Source organism: Takifugu rubripes, chromosome 12 (assembly GCF_901000725.2).
Source record: "Takifugu rubripes chromosome 12, fTakRub1.2, whole genome shotgun sequence".
NCBI classification, from domain to species: domain Eukaryota; kingdom Metazoa; phylum Chordata; class Actinopteri; order Tetraodontiformes; family Tetraodontidae; genus Takifugu; species Takifugu rubripes.
The window spans coordinates 7,622,151-7,644,504 of record NC_042296.1 but is presented as its reverse complement, the minus strand read 5'-3'; the positions used below and the strand labels follow the sequence as shown (position 1 = coordinate 7,644,504).

Below are 22,354 nucleotides of genomic sequence, written 5' to 3'. Positions count from 1 at the left end.
CACTAGCACCACACCCTCCATGCCCCACTCCCCTCATGCCTTAAGCCCTGCAGCGCCATCTTATGGTTAGTGGGTGCTTCCATTACTTCCAGGATGTCGCCTCTTTTTGAGTTGGACGCACCCTGGAATAAGCTTTAAATCTGACAGTGTTTTTCCAGCGACACCCGCAAAAACATTTCAAACAGAGAAGAGGAAGAACAACGGCCAACAGGTTTGTCTGATAGGAACTATCTTTCCTCATACTTCCAAATAAATCCTTGCTTCTCTGTCTGTGTTGGTGTCGCCTGCTTATTTTAGACACGTTTGCCTGCTTTGATAAACCAATTAATTAATTAGGCCAGATAGGGCATGTTTCAGCGGGTTTTGTCCTCCCTCATTGCGCCTGCGTGATACAGAGAAAAGCCCCAGAAGGTGTTTCGTGCAGGCGGAACTTGTGGAACCGTATTAGTTCATTCCGCACTAAAAGCGGGAAGTCTGGCGAGACAAGTGCAAATGGTTTCTTATCCTCAGAACATATTTCGGGATGGATGCACCGTCCACGTCGCCCAAATCATCCCCGCCAGCTGCGCGTCCACTCGGGCAGAGCGCACAGAGTGGCGCGTCTACCAGGCCAGCCTGATCCTCCCTGGAAACATTCTGTCCCACCAAACAGCAGGTCTGTGGTGTCCAGTGGTTATGTTTCACACCCGTGTGAGGAGTCACGTCTCATCCAACCAAACCTGTGCACGTTAATCTTTACGCCTTTTGCGCCAACGGTATGAACCGAAACACACACGTATTTGCCATGTTTAAAGGCCCAGATGTTCAGACCCTAACATGGTCCGTCTATGTTGAGCTTGTGGATAATGAAAGGAGAGACTAGTCACCCGATAATAAGTCAGATGTATTCCTGAGCCTGAGTAGTTCCACCTCTGCAGCGGGTCGGCAGACGCTGCCTGAGGAGAACACTGCAGTCAGATGTGACCGGCATTATGATGTATGGTGTGCATGTGTCTGTGCAAGGACGTCCAAGTTGCACAAAGATGGGGGCTAAATAGGAAGGAGTGAAAGACAGAATGAAAACAACAACAATGGTTGTGCTAAAGCCAACTGTTAGTGCGGCTTTATTCTGCGTTGTGATTCCAGAACCTTTACACCTGCATGTTTTATTAATCCTCCTCATATTCTGGATATGCTAAGATGCATGTGAAGGTTGAACATTACAGCCAATTATGTGTGTTTTATGTGTGTTGATTTTTAAAAAAACTCTATATAATGCTTATGTCAGTTTGGTTGAGCCTTGTTGGCTGCCTGCGTTTGATCGGACACCTCTGACGTCCCTCTACCACAGCCAGCTGCTCGCATTTCTTAGTTTTCAAGGTGTTGAATCTACAATTTCCTCTTCAGTCAGGGGGATCGTAGCTGTGGCCACGGACGTGAACCTTGCAGCCTGGGTAGAAGTGACACAAGCCCCCCCACTGCAAGCCCTTTCCCCCCGGGTCAGCTTTAATGTCATTAACAGGTGGGGGGCAAAAATAGAACGGACAGAGATATGACATCCACACTACAGTCATTGAGTGTGTGTGTGTGTGTGTGTGTGTGTGTGTGTGTGTGTGTGTGTGTGTGTGTGTTGGGGGCACACATCCAGAGAGTCCATCTCCAACTGTCTACGTTAGCATAAACAGATTCACTTACATACTTGCCCCCCCACACATGCACACACACCCTTAAAACCCCCGTCCTCCGTCAGACGCAACACCAGCTCCCGTTTTGCCCCTCCACCCCTCTCCCTCTTGCTCCCCCATCTACCTCTCTCTCCCCCCCTCTCCTCTGCTACTCCTGTCACCTCTCCTTGGCCTCTGAGCAGAAGCACGCACACACAAATCAGGTCAGCAACTTGTTAAAATCATTGTTGTACCTTTTGTGAGGGCAGCGGGTGTCTGGACGTGGCGCTCCTCGTGTTGAGGAGCGCAGCGTTAAAAGTGACGTGTCTGAACTAATCAAGCATGTTTGCTTCCCGGCTGTTAAACGGTTTCGTGCGCGTGTGCGATTGTCGGGGGCTGAAGTTAAATGGAGGTTGCTTTTTGCATGACAGTTACCACGAGAACTGTCGTAGATCCATGTTGCATATTGGTTTATTTTTGGAGCCCGTGGGTGTTTAAAGAGGGTGAACCCGTTTCAGGGTGTTTGTCACCTGTTAGTCCGCCTGTAATTAGTTTCTTCCGCGAGTGGTGTAAGGAGAGCTGTGTGCAGACCTGAAGACAGCAGCTGTTCCTTGATCACTGTAGAATCCAACTTTTGCTGTTAGAATATGGAATCTTCTTTGCTGCCTTTGCATCAAACCTGCAGTGTTCCAGTTGTAATTGGAGTTACTGCATTTATTTGATTTAAAATATTAATAATATTGAGGAATGCTGATTATAACGCACTTTATGGAGTTTGGCGTCCAAGGAGCAGGTCAATTATCAGGAAGGGTCCAAATGGTGCATAAATATAAGCTTTTATGCAGTAAGACTGATGTTGGTGAGAGAGACCCTCTGATAGAAAACAGGATTTCATCCACTCTCTAAGACCTCAGAAGAACAGGATCTGGGAGCGATCAGAGTGAGATCATTTAAACCTCATTCAGGATCCTTAACCATGGCACATGGATCGGGATCTGTCCCACTGTATGATGACCACACTCAGATCACGGGGGCAGATTAAAGGCAGAGGGTTAGGGTTTCACTGTAGTCACACCTCATCAGCATCATCATAGAAAACTTCCATCTTCCGTCTGGTGTGTGTGCGTGTGTGTGTGTGTGTGTGTGTGTGTGTGTGTCATGTCGGGTGTCACCACTTCCTGCTGGAATGTGGCAGCACAGCTGCTCCATTCTTGCTGCAGACATAAAGGGTTTAAGAGTCATTCCACATCAGCGTGACGGCTCAGTTTGCTTCTGTGTTTCATGCACTCACAGATGTGAAATGTATTAGAGCAGCATCACATGTTTGTCTGGAAACGTGAGTGTGTTCTTTTACACCTTTTGTGTTTTTGTCCCATCCTGATTTCCAGGAAGCACCACTACCTGACCTCTCCAGACTGTGGTTGTGGTTTTTCCACACACGTCCTGTTTTTTTTCTCCTTTGAGATGAATAATTTATTAGATGTTCCCACGTTGTCGAGGCCAAGTTTTTTTCTTTAGAGGAGGCTCCAGCTGTTTGCTGCTGAAGGTTTTTATTAGAAGCGTTAATTGTTCACTCTTTGTTTTTGCTGCCTGCAATTTTAGTTTCATTGGTTCCGTCCCTTTTGAAGTGAATTAGCTCATCTATTTTAGAAGGACAACATTTTCTTCAAGCATGTGGGCTACTTTTTTGGTGACCGATGAGGAGGGCCACGCGGTGGCTCCTGCGGCGACGGGACCGGTGGGAACACCTGTGACAGGGGGACCAACCCAGGGTCCTGCAGGCTTTGCCAACCTGATGAGTGGACGGAGTACATTTGGGGGTAAAAAGCGCCGCAGGACAACATCAGGGGGACGCGCCATCAGTGAGGCCCAGGAAGGAAAGGTGAGTGCGTTAACAATGTGAAGTGAGCTAGTCAATCCATCACTAGACACTTTTCTATTGAAATCAGACTCGTCCTCATGGGGGGAGACACTGGAAAAGTGTTGAAAACATACAGATGTGGACAGATATCAAAAGTAGCAAATTTCAAAACAATACTTAGTTTTCAGCTCCGTTGCCTTCTTTGGGGAGATTTTGCTTTAGCAGTGAAAACATGCTGGTGTCAGTTCAGGTGTCGTCCCGTCTACACGTCTTTGTTATATATTGTTGTGTTGCCCTGATTGCTATGGTAACACTGTCTTTGTTTGTTTATAGGAGATGCCGTGTGCATCAGATTGCAAAGGTTTATATCTTATCAATAAATCAGCATTAACAGTAAATTCTCTGGGGTAAAGAAGGGCGTGGGCAGCGGCATCTATTCTGTCCCATGAATGTTGGACTGGATTTAGATCTGAGGAGTCTGTCTTGAACTCCTTGTCATGTTACTCCAGCTACTCCTGAATGGTATTTGTAGCTAGGCTACGTTATCCTGCTGGATGGTGGCTTCACTGTTTGGAATGTTGTTGCTGTGAAGTTTGGGGGGGGGGGGGTGCTCTACAGCATTGTGGAGGTGGGTCCTGCACGTCAGATAAACGTCAAGTGACAAATACTACGATGCGAAGGGTCCTTGGTTCACTTAGTCATTCATAACACTTGGAGGGGTAATAGTGTAATGTCTGGTTGTGGGATGTATTTTTATAGTTATACACTAGCTGAGCCATGTCTTTCACCCAAATGAATAAATTTTGTATTTCACATTTTCCTCTCGTCTATAGATCAAGTTGGCGTTCTTTGTGGCCATTGTCGGCGTTGTGCTGACGGTCCTCGGGGTCGGGACAGAGTTCTGGGTAGAGCTGGCACCCCCCAAAAATTACTATAACAACCAGGTGAAACATCCATCCATCAATACACAGTCCACCCAAATGTGACGGCCACTAAAGAGGAAGAAATGGGGAAAGTAGTGATGGATGTCTTTTGACAGACTTGTCTCACAGCTCATTATGGGCTGTGGAAGGGCTGCACCAAGACCTTGTGGGTGGCTGATATCGATCCAGAAAGAGAGAGCTGCGGACCTGCAGAGCTGCCCGGAGGTGCTTCAGCGTGTCTGTGTGTTTCTGTTTGAGCTGGGGGGGTGACCATGCGTGCGTGTGTGTGCATGCCTGTGTGTTTAACCCAATGTTTATCAGGCCGTCGTGTGAGTCTGCTGATGCGAGTTTGCATGAGTCTGTGATCAGCCCGACTGTTGGTGTTCACAGATTGATTGCTGGCTGCATGACATACTGTACTGGCTGACCATCAGCATGAGTCATGATGTGTGTGTGTGTGTGTGTGTGTGTGTGAGCGAGAGAGACGGAGAGGGAGTCAATCCACAAGCTGGCTTTGTGTCAAGAGTAAAATAACCATGAAAACAACCACATTTAGTAAATCAATCCATCTTGAGGGAAGTAAGTAAAGGCAACGTGTAGACTCCAGGTAAAAAGGCCCTATGCCTGCAGCTGAACCCACAACCTTCTGATTTTTTCTGTAACTGGAGCTTTTGCACAGTTTGCACACGTGGGCTCGCACATTTTGGATGATAATGCATAGGTGACATTCATAGGTGTGTGTTTACATGCTGTAGTTCATGCAGGATGAGTTGGGTTCAACACATGGAGCTGAGAATGTGAATATTAAGGCAGTAGGAAGAGAGCAAATCACACGTTTTTCTATCAAGTAATGAATCACTGCAGTTCTCATGGGGTTATAGTGAAGAATACATTAATCTCCAATGGATGAATGTGTGAAACTGCTGCAGATGACGGTAGTGATCGCCGTTTGGTGTGTCTCGCATGTTGCAGAGCTGCATCCACCCAGTTATTTGATGACTGGTGTCGATTTGAGTGCTGAAAGGCAACGGAAGTAGCGACGTAACCCGCTGAACTCCCGGAGGATTTGGCCCAGTTGGCACTAATTAGGAGTGATGCACGCTGGTTTGTGTGCTTGAACTGGCTGAGATGACGTTGTGTTTGATGGGCAAAGCTCAATTAGGCAGAATATTCATGGAGCAGAAAGCGACTCTGTCACCTTGAGCCTGCGCTTGATATTCCAGGCCGATTGTGTGCTGATGTGTTTAGTCAAAGCATGTGGTGCTGATGAAAATGCATCGCCTTGACGCTCATAGAGATCGTCTGCAGATTACCTGTCAATGTTAATCTTTCTCACATTTTCCTTTTTCCCCTCCTGTGGCAGAATCAAACTGCACCTTCTTCAAGTTCTTCACCACAGGAGAAAACACCGTGATGTTCCAGAAGACAACACAGAAGAGTGAGTCAGAGCCTCTCTCAACTGCTGTCCCACCTTATCCGCCCACTCCTCCATCTCCTGCTCTACCTCTCGCTGCCTCCTGCTTTCCCTTCTCCATCAGTCAGTCCTTGTCTTTGTCCTCTCTCTGCTGCTGTCTCTCATCACCTCCTCGCTGCACTCTTTCAGGCTGGCCATTGTCTGATCTCTGAGTGTTTGAGGTCTGTTCTGCCTACGCTGTGTTCAAGTATCTCCAAGCTGCCATCTAACATCTCATTTTACTGGCAAATCCATAATGTTGAGACCTCAGGGACGAGTACAGGAGGGAACACAGGAGTACCTTTATATAAATCTCATCATTTGGTGGTTCCTCGTGGCAAAAAAGAAGTGATTTAATAGGCTATCACTGTTTAAAGTCAAATAGACAGATTTTTAATGTGTGCATTGAATGGAAATGCAGACCTGTTTCTTAATATCTATGGAAATATTTGCATGTGATCACAGACTATCACAGACATAAAGTAAAGTGAGGTTTTAACAGGAAAACAGAGTGACTGATTGGATTTGAGGATGAGTTACTTTAAAGTAGTTATAGTCTGTCCTTCAGATTATTTCAGAGTGCTTAGTATAAGACGTAATTAAAAATTCTGGCAGATATATTTAGGTTGAGAATTTGTATAAATTCTTTTCCTATCTGGGATCAAACTCCCCAAATGCTGAGTTTAATCTGTAATTCCAGCCAATGAAGTGTTCTCCCCCTTCCTGCCTTCCCCTCCAGATCTGAACATAGCGACGGCCATGTTGGCTATGTTCAGCCTGTTTCTGATGGTGATGGGAGCCATATGCATCACAATGTCCCTCAGCAAAGAGATTCTATTTTTCCTCAAGCCAGCATCCATCTGCTTTATTCTGTCAGGTCTGTAGACGCACCTTCAAGCTGCACTGACTCACGTTTAACGTTCCAAGGTCACAAGGATGCTAAACCCTCCACTGTTTCCACTTCAGGGATCTTGGTGCTTCTGTGTCTGGTGGTCTTCCACCAGTCTTTGCTGGCCTTACTTGCCAGTGACCCCACGGTGCCTCTTTCCCACCAGTTCTCCTGGTCTGTGTCATGTATCGGCTGTGCGGGAGCCGTCCTTATCGTGGGTGGGATCCTCTTCCTGCTGCTGGCGTTGCCCTACAGCCCCTGGAAGAGGTGTCTCCCTCGTAGGGACAGCAGCAGCTAGTGACCCGGACATTTGCCCTTTAAATGACCCCCCCCCGATTCTGAGATGCAAAGGTACAGAGAAGCAAAGTTGCTTGATGATGATGTCTTAGCAGAGAGATTTTTTTACTCTAAACCCAATTGAAACATGAGTCTGAATCCTCGACTCTAAATACACGTCTTTGACCATATTTTGATGCAAATGTGTTGTAGTTAATCCTGCTAAGGCTGAAAAAACTAGGACAGTGACTCTTTAGATGCTATGTTGCAGTGTCCATGCAGACCTGTTTTGTCTTGCTAATTAATCTGCAGGGGTTGTTTTACAGTTGGGTGTTCGGGGTTTTTTTTTTTTTTTGGTTGTTTTAATGCTCACAGTTACCCACAACTTTAAAACTGCTATTAAAAATTAAGCACACAGTAAATAAAAACACTTGACTTAACTTTTAAGTGTAAATTAGATCTTGTCTACATGTGTATATGAGAAAAGTAAATTAATGTGGCCACAGAAATTGCAAATCCGTCCGTCCGTCCGTCCGTCCGTCCGTCCGTCCATCCATCCATCCATCCATCCATCCATCCATCCATCCATCCATCCATCCATCCATCCATCCATCCATCCATCCATCCATCCATCCATCCAGAATACTGCTAGTTAAGTCCTCCCAGTTAGGTTTTTAGGTTTGCTAAAGCAAAAGATTCTAAAGCTTTTCTAACCTGGTGCCAGAACAACCCCTGTGGCCTCTGAGGAGGGCTGGGTGAAGGGTTCTCTGAATGATCACCCGAGCCCAGACATACTCCATGGAACTGTGTACATGCCCCTAAGAGAGACTGAAAGGCACCTGGGTAGTTAGTCGCCTAATTTGTAACACACACACACACACACACACACACACACACCACTTGTTCATTTCTCTGCCTGAGTAAGAGATGAATAGAGATGACAGACTGAATGAACTAATTTTATTATTCACATCGCATTAATTTTTAATTCTGTCCTCTTTAGGCTTCCCTTTTTGTACTCTTATAGTGATAAGAATCATAATTTAAACCCCACTGCATTGAAAATCCACATTCAGTTGCTAACTGTAAACATGACCACCAATCACCTGTATCAAATAGATCACCTGCACGACCCTTTTAACTGTAGTCAGGAAATGTCACCTAGAGTGGCTTAAACGGTTCAAATTCACCAGTTTACATTTCCAAATCAGTCAACCTTTCTGGCTCAACTTCATGTACCGCTATGCTACATGCTAATGGTTGAGATAACCAGATACCACCAGCTTGGTTCCTGTCATCTTATTCAGAGTTGACCTCCTTCCAGACTAACGTCTGACTGAAACATCTCCCGTGCTGTTTGGCTGTGCTTTCCTGGCTAAATTTAGTGCGTGGCCAATGAGGCTGACGTGGCACCAGAAACACAAACCTGGGACACAAACTGTGCGCAAACACACTCTGGTATTCACTGCAAATACACATGCTCTTCATTTACACACACGCTGGGACACACAACGCAATGGTGTGCACCCAAGCTCCTGATGTCATACATTCCGGCTGCCGCCTGATCCATTTTACTGGACCACAGAGAATCAAATTATCCTTCTCAAATGAATATGAGAAGTCATGAAGCACAGTGAGCATAGACCTTGGCTTGTTTAGGCAATATTTTTCTCTTAAGTCAGCAAACTTTGCTCCACTCGCCGCACTCCCGTTACTCATAGCATCTGGGGGTGCATGCTAATGCTATCTGGCTAGCATCCAACAAAGCAATAAGTGGTTTTTTTTTGCAGTGAACCTTATCTCCAAGGAACTATTTAGTGCTTGAAGAGTTTTCCTGGGTGTTATGAAACCTTGACTTGACTCCAGTTAAATGTTTAATTTTCAATCTCTCAGATTTCAAAGGACATTAAATCCAACTCTCCTGCTCAACCACGTTAACAGGAGATATATATAACTGCAGCAACAAATATGGTGACGGCAGTATGCCATTACTGCAGTGATATACTTCCCCTCCAGCCATGACTATAAATTGCCACTCCATTTAACAAACTGTCTTGTTTGAGCATCCAAAATTAAAATGTGAACAAATTAAACGTGATTAATCAGCTGGCAGCAATCTTAGAGTCCTGGTCAGATAAAGTGAATACCATTAAAAAGAAACATCACATTCATATGTCTAAGCTTTAGAAACTGTGTCAGGAAGTCACTGAGCATTTCCTCTCGCAAATTAACCTCTGTCAGCAAGGCTGGATTTGAGGACAATTAGACTGTAATCTTGACTGACAGACCTCCCCACCGGCCCGCTGCCGTTTGTCAGTGAGCCCAGAGTCGTTATCAGCAACTACAGACACGGACTTTTCGCCACCGCGGCAAAGAGGCGGCGAGCCCGGAATGTTGGGAGGAAACTGAAATGCAGAGTAACTGTATAGGAAATACAGCTGTGGTGGCTTTGTGCTGTGCCCACGTACCACTCACCCCAACCTAGCAGCAATTTAGTCTGGCAGGAGTCAGAATCAAATCCAGAACCTTCTCACCAGCCACTGTAACACCATCCTAGACCCTCAGGTGTCTGCAGGTAGTGAAGGCCATGAAATCTTCTATTTGTCTTTGCCTACTTGACGTAACTGTTGAACCTCAGCTGCTTTATTTATCTTCTCATGCTATGAAGTGTTTAATGAAGCCTTTGATTGTTCCAAAACTGAGGCTTCGCACAAAGACCCTCAATCCTGCAGACGTCCATAGTTATGGATTCCATTTTATATACCTTTAAAATAGATTTATATGGAGAATGAAACAGCTCTACAGTTGGCCCCCTGTCTGAGCCCATTTCTGCTCTGTCCTGTCAGGAGGACTCAGAGCAGCCGACTACTAATTAAAACTCTGACACTAAATCAAATTCTCTCTCTGCTAGCAGGTCTATTGTCTGGGGGATTAAAAACAATCGCCTTTTCTCGGGGCTGACAGTCACTTCCTGGGTTTGGAGACGTTGGAGGATTAAGACACCGCGCCATCTTAATTACTGCCTGTCACAGCGTGAACTTCTCTTTTTTTAGGTCAGACTTCTCAGATCTATCTTGGAATAAAGACTTTTCCTGTCATGTAACACCATTATTACCATGAGTTGATGCCACTGATTGACTGTGTGGCGCCCGAGATCACACACTTCTCAACTCTGCATCCACTAAACTCACCTGAATCTACAGGAGCAACACGGTTTAATCCTTATAGATTTAATAAATCAGAGGACACAGCACATTTGATATAGAACTTTATTTAATATATATATATATGTTTATATATGTGTATTTACTTATATTTTTGTATCTTTGCCAGTAAAGATTAGTATATTATATTGCTTCCCCAGTTTCTTATTGTTCTTACACAAGTTGCTGAATGAAAATATGCCACTTAACCCATTTAATGAGTTTTAAGTTTGACTAATGTCAGTAGCCTAAATGGTTGTTCTGCTGCTTCAAAAATGGCTTTTTTTCATTAAGACAGACATGGGAGGACAGTACAGCTGCATTTGACCATGATCTTATGACTTTACAAAAGGGTGAAATGCAACATTGTGACGCAGGTCAGTTCACGTTTTGAAGAATTCTGGTGTGTTTAGTTGCTCTTTATAGTGAAAACAACCAATAGACGTCACATTTAGTACGCTGTCCCAAAGCTTAGGCTACTGACAATATGTCAAAGGCAGACATGGAGCCTTTATAGGCCAAATTTACAGGTATAAGAACTCTGAAACAGTTTAACATTAAGAATATTAATACATACCACCACGTAAATAAATATAATAATATAAATTCTATGTCCTACAATTCAACACGACTCAGAACATTAAAAAATAAACACTGAGTATTAGGCTACGTTGGTAATGTTTATAAAATAAATAAAAACACATCTGGTCTGCACCAAACTGAAGACCAATCTTGATGGAAGAGCAACAATTGACGAATATTCAAAAGACGGAGAACAAATGAGAGCAGATGCTAAAATAAAGAATATAATGAAAAAATACCCTCTTACTTTTGTGCACATGCTTTCCACATGACACCATCGACTTTAGTGTGCAGAAGCAAGTAAAGAGACGTTAAAATAAAGATTGAAAATCACGTAAAAGTAAGTTATTAATACCCTGCAAAAAACCATTACGCTCATAGAAACAACAGCAACAAGATAATATCCAGAGTTACAATCTCAGGTAACGTAGAGATGATCATTCAGTCAGGATGAAAAGACAATCCAAAGATTACCATTTACAGACTTTATGTGCTTTTAAGTGAGTGGACCGATAATATACTCAATTACACATTTATTATTGTATTTGAGAAAGAGTATACAGTTATACGGAAAAGAGAGAGAGCGGGAGGAGGATCGAATGTTGGCCGTTGTGCTCTTTTCTGTTTCCCTCCTCCAACATGTCATTTAGGTTGGATTTAGTTCAAAGTTCAGTCAACAAGTCAGTACAGGTTGTGTTCTGTCCCATCCGTTCTGGAATTGTTCCCCCAAATCCACTCCTCTTTCAAACATACCCTGAAATTGAAGTAAGGAAGTTGGTTTGATAAAATGGCTGATATCTCGTATTGGAGTAACACCTGCTTTATTCTCCCATCTCTGAGTGGAACTCCACCCCTGAGCATTAATAAATTGATGCCCACCCTTAAGCCTGAGGCTGCAGCAGGAACACTAAACAGATGACGTCCTTTAGCCGTCAGCATCCAAACATCAGTGTAAAAAGTCACGTAAACCCTGAATAAACTCCACAAATCAACACCAGATCAGGTGCACAGACCTCTGTCTCCCTGAAGAGCTATTACTCCAGACTGAGAGACATTTGTCAAAGAATAAATCCCGGGTTTTGGAAAGTGGTAGAGCAACTAGATTTACAACGAGGTATAACAGTATGATTCAGCCTGCTCATCCGTAACACAGTGGCGCTGTGAAACAGTATAGAGACTGAAGATTTTCTTCAAATGCAGAATCCAATGGCTTGTTTAGGTTTTAGGAAAGGAAAAAAAATTGGTTTAAACAAAAAAAAACAAAAAAAACATCACTTGTACGGAGCCACACTAGCTATAATTCTTAAAATGTAAAGTACTGATAATTCACAGACGCTAACTGGCATTAGCTGTATTGCAGCCTTTACCTGTAGCTCTTCTTCCCTTCAGCCACTTTTATTACACGTTACATTTGAACACTGGCTCTGAATATAATGTCAGTCAGAACAACTCAGGTAAGGTGGCAGTGGAGTAATGGAGGCATAAAATGACTTTTTTCTGCTGTTACTACCTGACAGATGATGAAAAATAAATAGCCCACAGTGAATTTAGTGGTGTGTGTCAGGAGGTCACATATGGCTGATGATTAGTCTTTAGGTAGCTACTGTTGACCTGGAACGGTTACACACCTTGTCAAAGAGCAGCTTGTTACTTGGCTAAATGCAGCTTCAGGTTTAATAGTAGCTGAACAAATGTAGAATAGCAATTAAAAATTAGTGCCTGAGCTTCCATGCCTCCCCAGCAAGGCACTTAACCTCCAACTGCCACACAGGGGGGCTGGCTCGACTGGTAAATTCCTAATCAAGAGTTTGGCTGATAAGGTTAAGTATAATGATGCTAAAGCTGAATTTAGGATTACGGTATAGTTGTATGCGTTGTGACGAGGCCTCCCCAGAACCGAAATTAGTCACACGCAAGACTTTTGGAAACGTTAAGGCAGATGTCATTGATCTTCATGATCATCCCATGTGTTTGTGGCTGCTTATGTTAAGTTTTATGGCAGGTAGATACCCCAGGCTCAAGGGCAGGAACACTCCTATCTGGCACCCACCCAGCTTCAGCTCGGTTGTTTTCTCTTTTAACACCCTAACGCTCGGAGGTTTCACTTTAAACTGGCGTAGTCTTCCTGTTAAGCGTATCTGAGTTGCTATCCCTGTCTCGCTTGGCCGTCAGTCGGTCCAGAGTTCCCACGTTGCCCCTGTCCCTCTCCATGGTGGCAGTAGATATTGGAGCAGGCTGGGTCGGTGCAGCCGCTGAGGTGGGGGTATTCAGCGGGGCCGAATTCTGGGCTACGGCTGCTGCTGCTGCCAAGTTGGACTTGGAATGAGATGGAAGTGTGCCGCTGCTTACCACTGCTCCTCCTCCACCACCGCCGCCGCTGGAATCTTTTGGGAAATAGTTGTGGAGCTGGTACAGGGTGGCGCGGTCCACCGTCCCGTAGAGAGGTGGTGCGCCGCCTCCCAGGCTGCCCAATTTAGAGTCCCTGGATAGGGTGTACATTGAGATGTCGCCACCTCCACCACTTCCACTGCTGCTGTGCGGGTTTGGCAGAGTGGCCACAGAGAAAGGTGGGGCAGAGGGAGGCAAGCTGAAGGTCTTAGAGACGCCAATGGGCGAGGTTTCCTGTGACTGCGGCGGGTCAGTGGAGCGTGAGCTGGATCGGGACCGCCGCCTGAAACGGTAGCTGGGCAGCCGTAGCATGGCGTGAGTCGTGCTTTTGAACAGGTCAGTGCGCGAGCGGCAGCGCAGCTCCTTATTCTTCTCGATGTAGATGTTGACAGCGAGCACGCCCACCATCTCAGCCAGGATGAAGGACAGGCCGCCAAAGTAGAAGGACCACCCGTAGGAGTAGTGCCACTTCTTGTCTTCATCTTTCTTTGGGGAGATGTCGCTCAGTGCTGCCGAGATGTACACGATCACTCCAATAATGTTGCTCAGCCCTGAAGAAATAGACCAGACTTGGAAGGTAAGTGCTCCTCTGAGACACATGGAGCTACAGCTCAGTTCATTTTACCCTGGCAGGGAGACTCTGAATGTGCAGCTGTAGACAAAACATATCCTTTGTACAAAAGGCAATCAGCAAATCTAGGACATTAACTCTGCAACGATTGCTAATATGCAGTAGCATTAGCAGCAGTCAGAGTCAATTTCGAGAGGAAAGAGACGTAGTTTCTCCAACTAAACGATGATGTCTTACCTGCAGCTACAAAGAGAATCCCTCCGCCAAGAATGATGTTCCTCTTGCTCTTGTAGAAGCCACTGGAGGCAACGCAGACTCCACCCAGCAGTAGCAGAATGGCGCTGAGGATGGGGAAGATGCTGGAGGCTCGTACCACACCTGCAGGAGGGCAAGGAAAGGTGTAGCTGCAGGTACTCTGCGTTTCTTATTTCATATTGTCTCCTTTTTTAGTGAAAGCTGTAGGTAATTTTGTTGTGTCCTCTTTTTCAATCAGTGAGTTTATTTTAGGATTAATGTCATTTGAAGGAACAAAGTGAGGATAAAAAGTGTTACCAGGATATGAAAGTTGACACTACAAAGACGCCAATATCTTATAGAGATGCATCAGTTTAATTGCTGTAGGCAACATTTTATCCACTGAATCAGGTTTAAATGCATCATAACAACACTGCTTGTGTGTAAGGGGCAATATTCAGACCAGCATGCATTTGAAATCCAGGCTTTAGGAGAATAGGATGTTGTAATGTTATCAAACACTCTGCATGTGCCTTAACCTTCAAAAGGAGTTGGAGTGAGATTCTGTAGGTATCCAGTGAAAAGATCAATACCTGGGAAGAGATGCTGTAGTCATTCCAGGATATTAAAATGCTGAATAACTCTCTGCCAGATGTGTGTGTGTGTGTAACAGCAAAGCTCGTCATTTTTCAAGGTGACTTTTCAGTCTTTTCTTTGGGAAAAGGTAACGCTGATGAGTGAATATATACATGGAGCCTGCAGGTGCTTTTCTGGGTTTTTCTGTTAGTAGAAAAAGATGGAAGGTAGAAGCAGATGCTTTCTGTAGAGCATGGGTGGATGTGTCCTCACAAACCAAACTCTCAGTGGCTGCAGAGACACAATCTGCTGCCATCAAAGAGACAAGATGTGAAACCTGAATCCTGAGCTGAAAATAATCCATTAGTGAAGGCTTTTTTTTTCAATCCATCTGTGGAGAAAAAGCTTTCTGTACACCCCCAGACTGCCAACCCCCTGCACCTGAGCATTTATACACACATACACACATTTACACACACCCAGGAATGCTTTGCTTGAATCTGACATCCGTGCATTGATGTCCGCCCACCAGCCCCTTCTGTCCTTTCTCTGTGTGTGTGTGTGTGTGTGTGTGTGTTGGTGTGTGTGTACACGCCCGCCACTCACGCAGAAGATACTCTGCAGCATCTTGGTCATAGTCTGCATCGTCGGGGAAATGGTTGATCTGGGAACACACACCTCGCTTCAAGCCTGGGTAGAGATGGGGGGGGGGGGGGCAGGCAAAGCAGAGCAGAGCTCATCAGAACCACCGTAAACTCAAAAATAATTGGAAATATAGGAAAAGGGCCAACATACAGCATTAAAGTGACAGTTATAATTACTGCGGGAACTAAGCAGGTGAAGCTGATGAAAAGGCTCGAGACGTGATCTGCATGTTGTTTACTGTCAGTGGCAACGGCAGGAAGAAACGGCCATAAAGGATGCATCACCACCACTGTCACCTGGTGAGGATGTCTCAAAACTCTAATCTCATGAATCCCAACTGTGTGCATTAAACAAACATTCCGCACCTGCAACATTGTTAATAATTCAACGTTGGACATTTTTCTGGCGTATAATTAAAGCAGTGACGCAGACATAGAAATAAATTTACTGCTGTGTGTGCGTGCGTGTGTGTAAGAAAACAAGAGACCACCTATTTATGTCTGTTCTGATTACACTTATGTACACACCAGTCTCAGACCCTCAGATGCATAGCATGATGAGTAAAGCTATGCACACAAACAGACAAACACACACACACACACACACACACAGTTAACTGAATTCCACACACCCCTTTTAAAACTAGCTGTACCTTCCAGACAGCAGATCCTCCAGAGGCCCGAGTGGGTGAGGGCCCCAGGGTCCTTCTTGTCCTTGTTGTTGTTGGAGTCGTCCTGGCTTGAGTTGGCCGTGCTATTGCAGATGAAGGCGCGGGCGTACAGCCAGTAGTCCGTGCCGATGGCCACTGTCATCAGGGCAAAAGCTGCAAAGGCTCCCATGGTGGTGAGCAGCACCTGGATGCCGCGCTCACACCACACCATCGCCGGGCGGGGAAGGAAGCTGAAATCTAAAACCACCGTAGGGCCCCAAACCATCTTGTCAATAAGTGAATTTGTGTTTCTGTTCATCAGCCTGATTCTGTGATTTTTCCAGATGTGTGCATTACTAGAACGACGCTGTCCTGCTGTAGGAGCTGCTGATGGAGGGTTTCTGTAGCATCCAGATATTTGCTGGAATCATTTTTATCATCAGAAAAAGAAGCAAACGCAGCCTGCAGCAGTAAAGAGATGTTGGCGGCTGGAGGCCAGCTGAAGAACAAAATGCCAACCTTGCTGCAACAACAGAGCTCTGCTGTATATTTTAAACCCTGAAAAAGCGCCTGCAGGGAGACAGAAATATGACTCTGCTTTTGTGTGTGGATTCGATTTACCATGGATCATGTCGTAGACCCCCAAATTCAGGTGGACTTCCCTAAAGTCGTGGAGGTGTTGGGGATGCAGATGAGCCCGAATGGAAAGATGCTTCAGAGTTTTACACACATGTGATTAAAAATAGGAGACGAGAGGAGTGGATGATGGGAAGAGAAGGGACGAGTGAAGTGGAGAGAAATGGAAGCCGAGAGGTGAAGAGACAGCCAGAGAGGAGGACTACAGGAGGGAAGCTGAGCTTCGACGCATCTGTTGTGTTGGAGGAAACATAAATAAAACATCTGGGCAGCAGCTGTGGTCTCCACAGGTCTGGCACTTACCTATAATGCTAAAATGAATTCTAAAAAAGCAGAGGAATGATAAGACCCAGACAGTTTCTGGAAACCCCCGGAATCTGATTTTCATTAAAGGAATCTTTCCCTAATTCAGCTGCCCTGAAGGTTGTTGCCATAGCAACACAATTCCCAAACTAAGGGAGAGCACCAGCGCTGTGACCTTACATATGACCTCAATGCAGGAATGTGCTTAAGCACAATCAGAAAAACTGAAAGAGGCAGAACGACGACTCCTTTATCCTATAAAATGTTCACAATCAATAAAAACCATTGATTAAAGGGACCGACCAAGAGCACTCAGACACAAACAGCCTGGTGAACAGGTGATTTATCTAAACGGTTAAAGGTTAAAATGCTCCCCAGATAAACATTTCTGGATGGGTTTGCTCAGAATGGGTAGAATCAATGTTTATACTGGGCCAGAGAGGAGAAATGGACTGGTTATACTGGGCCAGAGAGGAGAAATGGACTGGTTATACTGGGCCAGAGAGGAGAAATGGACTGGTTATACTGGGCCAGAGAGGAGAAATAGACTGGTTATACTGAGCCAAAGAGGAGAAGTAGACTGGTTATACTGGGCCAGAGAGGAGAAATAGACTGGTTATACTGGGCCAGAGAGGAGAAATAGACTGGTTATACTGAGCCAAAGAGGAGAAGTAGACTGGTTATACTGGGCCAGAGAGGAGAAATAGACTGGTTATACTGGGCCAGAGAGGAGAAATAGACTGGTTATACTGGGCCAGAGAGGAGAAATGGACTGGTTATACTGGGCCAGAGAGGAGAAATAGACTGGTTATACTGGGCCAGAGAGGAGAAATAGACTGGTTATACTGGGCCAGAGAGGAGAAATGGACTGGTTATACTGGGCCAGAGAGGAGAAATGGACTGGTTATACTAGGCCAGAGAGGAGAAATGGACTGGTTATACTAGGCCAGAGAGGAGAAATGGACTGGTTATACTGGGCCAGAGAGGAGAAATGGACTGGTTATACTGGGCCAGAGAGGAGAAATGGACTGGTTATACTGGGCCAGAGAGGAGAAATAGACTGGTTATACTGGGCCAGAGAGGAGAAATAGACTGGTTATACTGGGCCAGAGAGGAGAAATGGACTGGATGTCTTGTTCTTTAGTCAGCACAAGCGGAACCCTCCGTCTTCAACATTGAATTACATGCATTGTCATACATAAACCGTGCACATGTGAGTCTGAGATAACAGTAAGATTTGTCCCCACTTTTCAACAATAAACAAAGATCTTCTCAACAGACAGGATGATTAATCCACTTGATCTTCTTCTCGATCTTTTCGCAGAAACAAGCGCTGATGCCCTGCAGTGACCTCCATATGTGGATGTTTCCAGTCTTACTAAAATGCTAATTTTCAAGTTTGCTCACTGACAATTTGAGGGAAATAAACTAATCCGACATATCCTGGATGAGAAACCTTCGCTGCATTAATAAATCTGGTGACAGCCAGAGTTTGATCCTGGACTGAACAGAACCTCAGAGTGTTTCCGACGGTCTTCGCGTCCAGTTATGTGAATGCAGTGTTTTCAATTGGCAGTTGAGGTTAATAAAAAGCAGTTTGCAGATCTGTGTGTGTGTGTGTGTGTGTGTGTGTGTGTGTGCGTTACCTGGGGGCATGTTTCTGCCTTTTGCCTCCATCTCTGCTGCTGTTCCTCGTCAGTGAAGAGCTCCGTAGCACCGGTCCGAGCCTCCTCCATCCACCGTTTATCCTTTGCTCTCTCTCCCCCCTTCCTTTGCTCCTTCCCTTCTTGGTGTCTTTCTTTCACCACTTTCTCTGTTTATTCTTCTCCCTCTTTTTTTTTTTACCTTGAGCACTCTTCCTGCTCAGCACGCGGGGGAAGCTTCGCCTGGCGTTCTCTCTCCTCTCATTGAATTGTCACAGCGTTCATCTTAGCTTTGCTGGGAGGGGGGAGGAACGGAGGAGGCAGGAAGAGTAAGGCATGGATGAAAGCGAACGGAGGAAGAGGAGAAATTGATTAAGAAGTGTATCATCTAAGGATGGCATCTCTCACACATGTTTGAACATGTGAATGACGTCACTGATAAACACAAAAAAACCAAACAAACAAACTAAACAATCCCGCAGCTGAAGACTCCAAATGAGTGTCAGAGGAGAGAAGCTGCTTTGCTTCTGCACGGGAACAGCTCAGATACTCTATAAAGCAACAGAAAAGAACAGGCGATGCGAGCGAGAGCGTGCACTATTCCATTGCCATGGCAACAGTGAAGTCCAAAGTCTGTGGTAGAGCTGGTGAGCATGTATAAGTGTGCATGTGTGTTTTGGGGGGAGTCAAAGGATGGAGGAAACAGCTGAGGGGGTTTTTGCTGAGATTAAAAAAAAGAATGTTGTATTATCCAGTGTCATAGATGTAGGCTGCACGCGCACGCGCACGCACGCACACTGTATATGTTGTGGATATTTTCACAGGAAGAATAAAGCTTCACAGCAGAGATGACAGACATGTGAGTCATTTGAGCCGTGGCAACGGTGTCTCTACATGTTTGGACCATCCAGCCCTTCCTGTTGCCGGGCTGGATCAATTACCAGTATTTGGTGCCGTTTCACCCCTTTTGAATACCCAGATCAGGTTTCTGAAATCTGGAAGATCAGTACCAAATAGGGTCATGATGCAGACCTTGAAGGCATTTCAGAAGCACCGCTGTGCTCCTGTAGGAACTCCCGCTAGATTTTAACAGGCAGAAAATCCCCTCTCTGACTTGGGCCAGATTTTCTACTTGTTTTCTCCCCTCTGAAAGCTGCTGCCTAAACTGCGGGGGACCCAAAATATTCAAGATCGAGACAAAGAAACACAGCAAGAAATCCTAAATATTATTTATTTTCAAAAGCACCTCAAGACTTAATGAATACCCATATTTAGATGCCATAATAGAAATGTTCACACTAAAACTGAGCAGAATTGAGAGTGTACAACCATGGTGAGGGACTGTTGGTATTTAATATGCTATTTTTATTCTCATGCATTTACATAATTTTACATTCAGACTACACAGTCTATAACAGGTATTTGTACAAATTGCCTCATTAGAATTAGGCCTGGTCTCTCTTTCCTCTCAGCGTTTAGTTTAATCTATCCTCCAGTTCTCCTGACAAGTTTTTGAATAAATTCAATCTGACACATTTGAAGCAGGTGGGGAGGAGTTTTAAATCATCACCTCAGCTATGTTAATTAGTTCCCCTCTGGATTTCTGCTGTTCTGCTGACCTCATCTTTCTATGAAATATACCGTTACGCATGCACACAAGTCGCCTCCAGGAAGCAGAAAGAAATGATTTACAATTAGAGAAATTATTACAGCAACAAGTCAGAAAGCAGTTGATCCAGGGAAAACTGCACGCTGGTCGTCTTTAACACCTCCACCCCCACCAGAGAACAAGAGGACACCAATGTTCTAGTGCTTTTTTTCTTTCTTTTTTTAGCTGATGGGTCTCTTCAAACTTTCAGAAAGTTTCTCGCAAGAGTGAATTTGGCTGATGTAGTGTCGGGATATTGGGATACTAAGGCTATCACGGGGAATCCGGATTTGCCAGCGTGGTTTATGGTGCTCTAGCGGCCATTAGGAGAACTGCAGCTGAGAAGACCTGCGTTCCTCGGAGCCATTCTGGATGCTCTGAGGACCCATTGGGAAAGCTTCTAATTTGAAACAGCAAACCAAAACATGGAGCTGGACGTTGTCGGTAACTCTCCTAAAATAAACCTGAGCGTGGACGCAGCAGCACACGTTTACAGGGTTCGCCTCTGGCGGCACCGACGCACATCAGGGAAGAAGTTCAAGGACAAATCAGACACACTTTGCATCATGTATGCATCCTGCTGTGAATACAGAGCAGCGGCACGACCAACGGCAGCTGGCTGGTTATGATTTTAATGTGAGGAAACAGAGAATATCAGTAAAAAATAAAAATAAAAACTACAACAAGGACTACAGAGATGCAGCGTGTGAGACAGAACATTTGTTCTGTTTGTGAAAATAGCCTGAACACTGTTATGAGCTTTATGAGTTATGAGCTTTATGGTACTGCCCTAAAATACTGCTGATGGTGGAAAAGTTGGACGATTTCAGAATTAGAATCAGAGATGATGTCACTCTGCACAAACTCCTGCAGACACATGAAACTCCATCGGCAGGAAGGAGAATCAATAACGTCCAGATTCAGCCCCCACACGGACAAGTTGTCACACACCCGTGTTCCACAAGCACACAACACGAACACAGCAGACGTTCTAGTAAGGTTGGCGTCCATGCCGCATCTGCTCGGGTTTAAAGGAAATCCTTGAACAGAGGGATGACGTAGCAACTAACCTTCATCTCTTGTATCGTTTTCATCCTCTCTCTCGCACACACACGTCATTATGTAATGTGGCTGTTAAAGATCTTAATGATCTATAATTGATATTTAAATGAACCGACAGGAGCCGCGCGCTCCTGGCTCATTATGGAACAGCGTGTACGCACACGCGGCGCTGATCTCATGCGCAAAACGCGCGTCCACCAACATTACCCTGACCAGGCAAATGCGTTAAATCTCTCCATAGAAGCAACTCTTAAACTCACCTTTGAACAGGAGCAACTTTGCCCGCCGCTGCTGCGGAGACGCGATGAGACGGACTGTCGGCTCTGGAGGAGGACGCGACTTTTGTGCGCATGTGTGTCCGTGTGGAGGGAAGGGACCGGATCTAACAGCTGTCGGGGACCCGATCATATCCAGCTGCGTTCGGGGATCCGATCATATCCAGCAGCTGTCGGGGACCCGATCACCACAGAAGACCACTTCTGTCTGCGTGGAGATCAGATGTTTCTGCTCTGGAAGATCGCATATGTGTTAAAACCCAATCAATGGACTGTTAATCAATTCGATTTAGGAAATTTGATCGGTTTAAATGAGTGATTGAGAATTTTTTGCTGACTTTTTTGGGAGCCAAACATGAGATTATAGTGATAGAATCATTATGAAGAGTATAGTAACTGTCTCCAGTTCTACAGCAAAGCCAGTCAGAGACAGATTCCGTTTTTTCTAAACTTGAAAAGCTCAAAAGATAGTTTTTCTTATCAAGCTTTCTCTCCTTTATCTCAAGTCCTCTCATCAATCAAGCCATTGGTTAAAAACTGGGATGAATTTGCGAGGTGGCCACAGATGTCTTGTGTGTCTGCAGGGGGTTGATGATTCCTGGGTGATTTCAGCTCCAGAACATGACACAACAATTCCACCTCCTCCTTCAGGTGATGCTGGCCAGTCCCACCGGGCCTCTGCACAATAATCCCCATCCAAAAATAAACACACTTAATCTCCAAGTCAACTTAATCTTCAGTAAGAACATGCACAGAAAGTCAGTCAAATTCTCTTTATATCTCATCCTCACATGTGTGAGAAGATGCTTCTGGTTCCAGAGACAGTGGAATGCTGCTTCTGAGCCAACCTTAAATTATCAATGCAGCTAATTTATAGTCACATTATAATTTTAT

The 22,354-nt window shown here is 45.1% G+C and overlaps 2 protein-coding genes across 8 annotated transcripts; one reads left to right on the top strand and one right to left on the bottom strand.

Annotated features, from left to right (window-relative positions):
• Positions 1-1,736: 1,736 nt before the first annotated feature.
• Positions 1,737-12,407, top strand: LOC101074800 (voltage-dependent calcium channel gamma-6 subunit-like). 6 transcript variants are annotated; one of them, XR_003890238.1, is made up of 8 exons: positions 1,737-1,867; positions 3,032-3,525; positions 4,338-4,448; positions 4,544-4,652; positions 5,791-5,865; positions 6,620-6,757; positions 6,847-7,120; positions 10,099-12,407. XR_003890238.1 is itself a non-coding variant. In XM_011609139.2 (7 exons), exons 2-7 carry the CDS (start codon positions 3,316-3,318, stop codon positions 7,065-7,067), a joined length of 864 nt encoding a protein of 287 aa, XP_011607441.1. In that variant the 5' UTR covers positions 1,737-1,867; positions 3,032-3,315; the 3' UTR covers positions 7,068-7,485. The 6 variants fall into 6 exon arrangements, 3 of the variants coding, with proteins under 3 accessions (XP_011607441.1, XP_029700936.1, XP_003969138.1); XR_003890237.1 differs by lacking the exon at positions 10,099-12,407 and adding an exon at positions 9,960-10,088; XR_003890236.1 differs by lacking the exon at positions 10,099-12,407 and adding an exon at positions 9,957-10,088.
• A 137-nt stretch (positions 12,408-12,544) lies between these two features.
• LOC101075022 (voltage-dependent calcium channel gamma-4 subunit-like) lies at positions 12,545-21,599 on the bottom strand. 2 transcript variants are annotated; one of them, XM_029845049.1, is made up of 6 exons: positions 21,446-21,599; positions 18,479-18,770; positions 15,897-16,151; positions 15,206-15,289; positions 14,027-14,167; positions 12,545-13,769 (listed from the first exon to the last, which is right to left on the bottom strand). In XM_029845049.1, the coding sequence occupies exons 2-6, from the start codon at positions 18,507-18,509 to the stop codon at positions 12,937-12,939; spliced, it is 1,344 nt and encodes a 447-aa protein (XP_029700909.1). In that variant the 5' UTR covers positions 18,510-18,770; positions 21,446-21,599; the 3' UTR covers positions 12,545-12,936. The 2 variants fall into 2 exon arrangements, with proteins under 2 accessions (XP_029700909.1, XP_003969139.2); XM_003969090.2 differs by lacking the exon at positions 21,446-21,599 and having other exon boundaries at positions 18,479-19,091.
• Between the last annotated feature and the right edge of the window lie 755 nt (positions 21,600-22,354).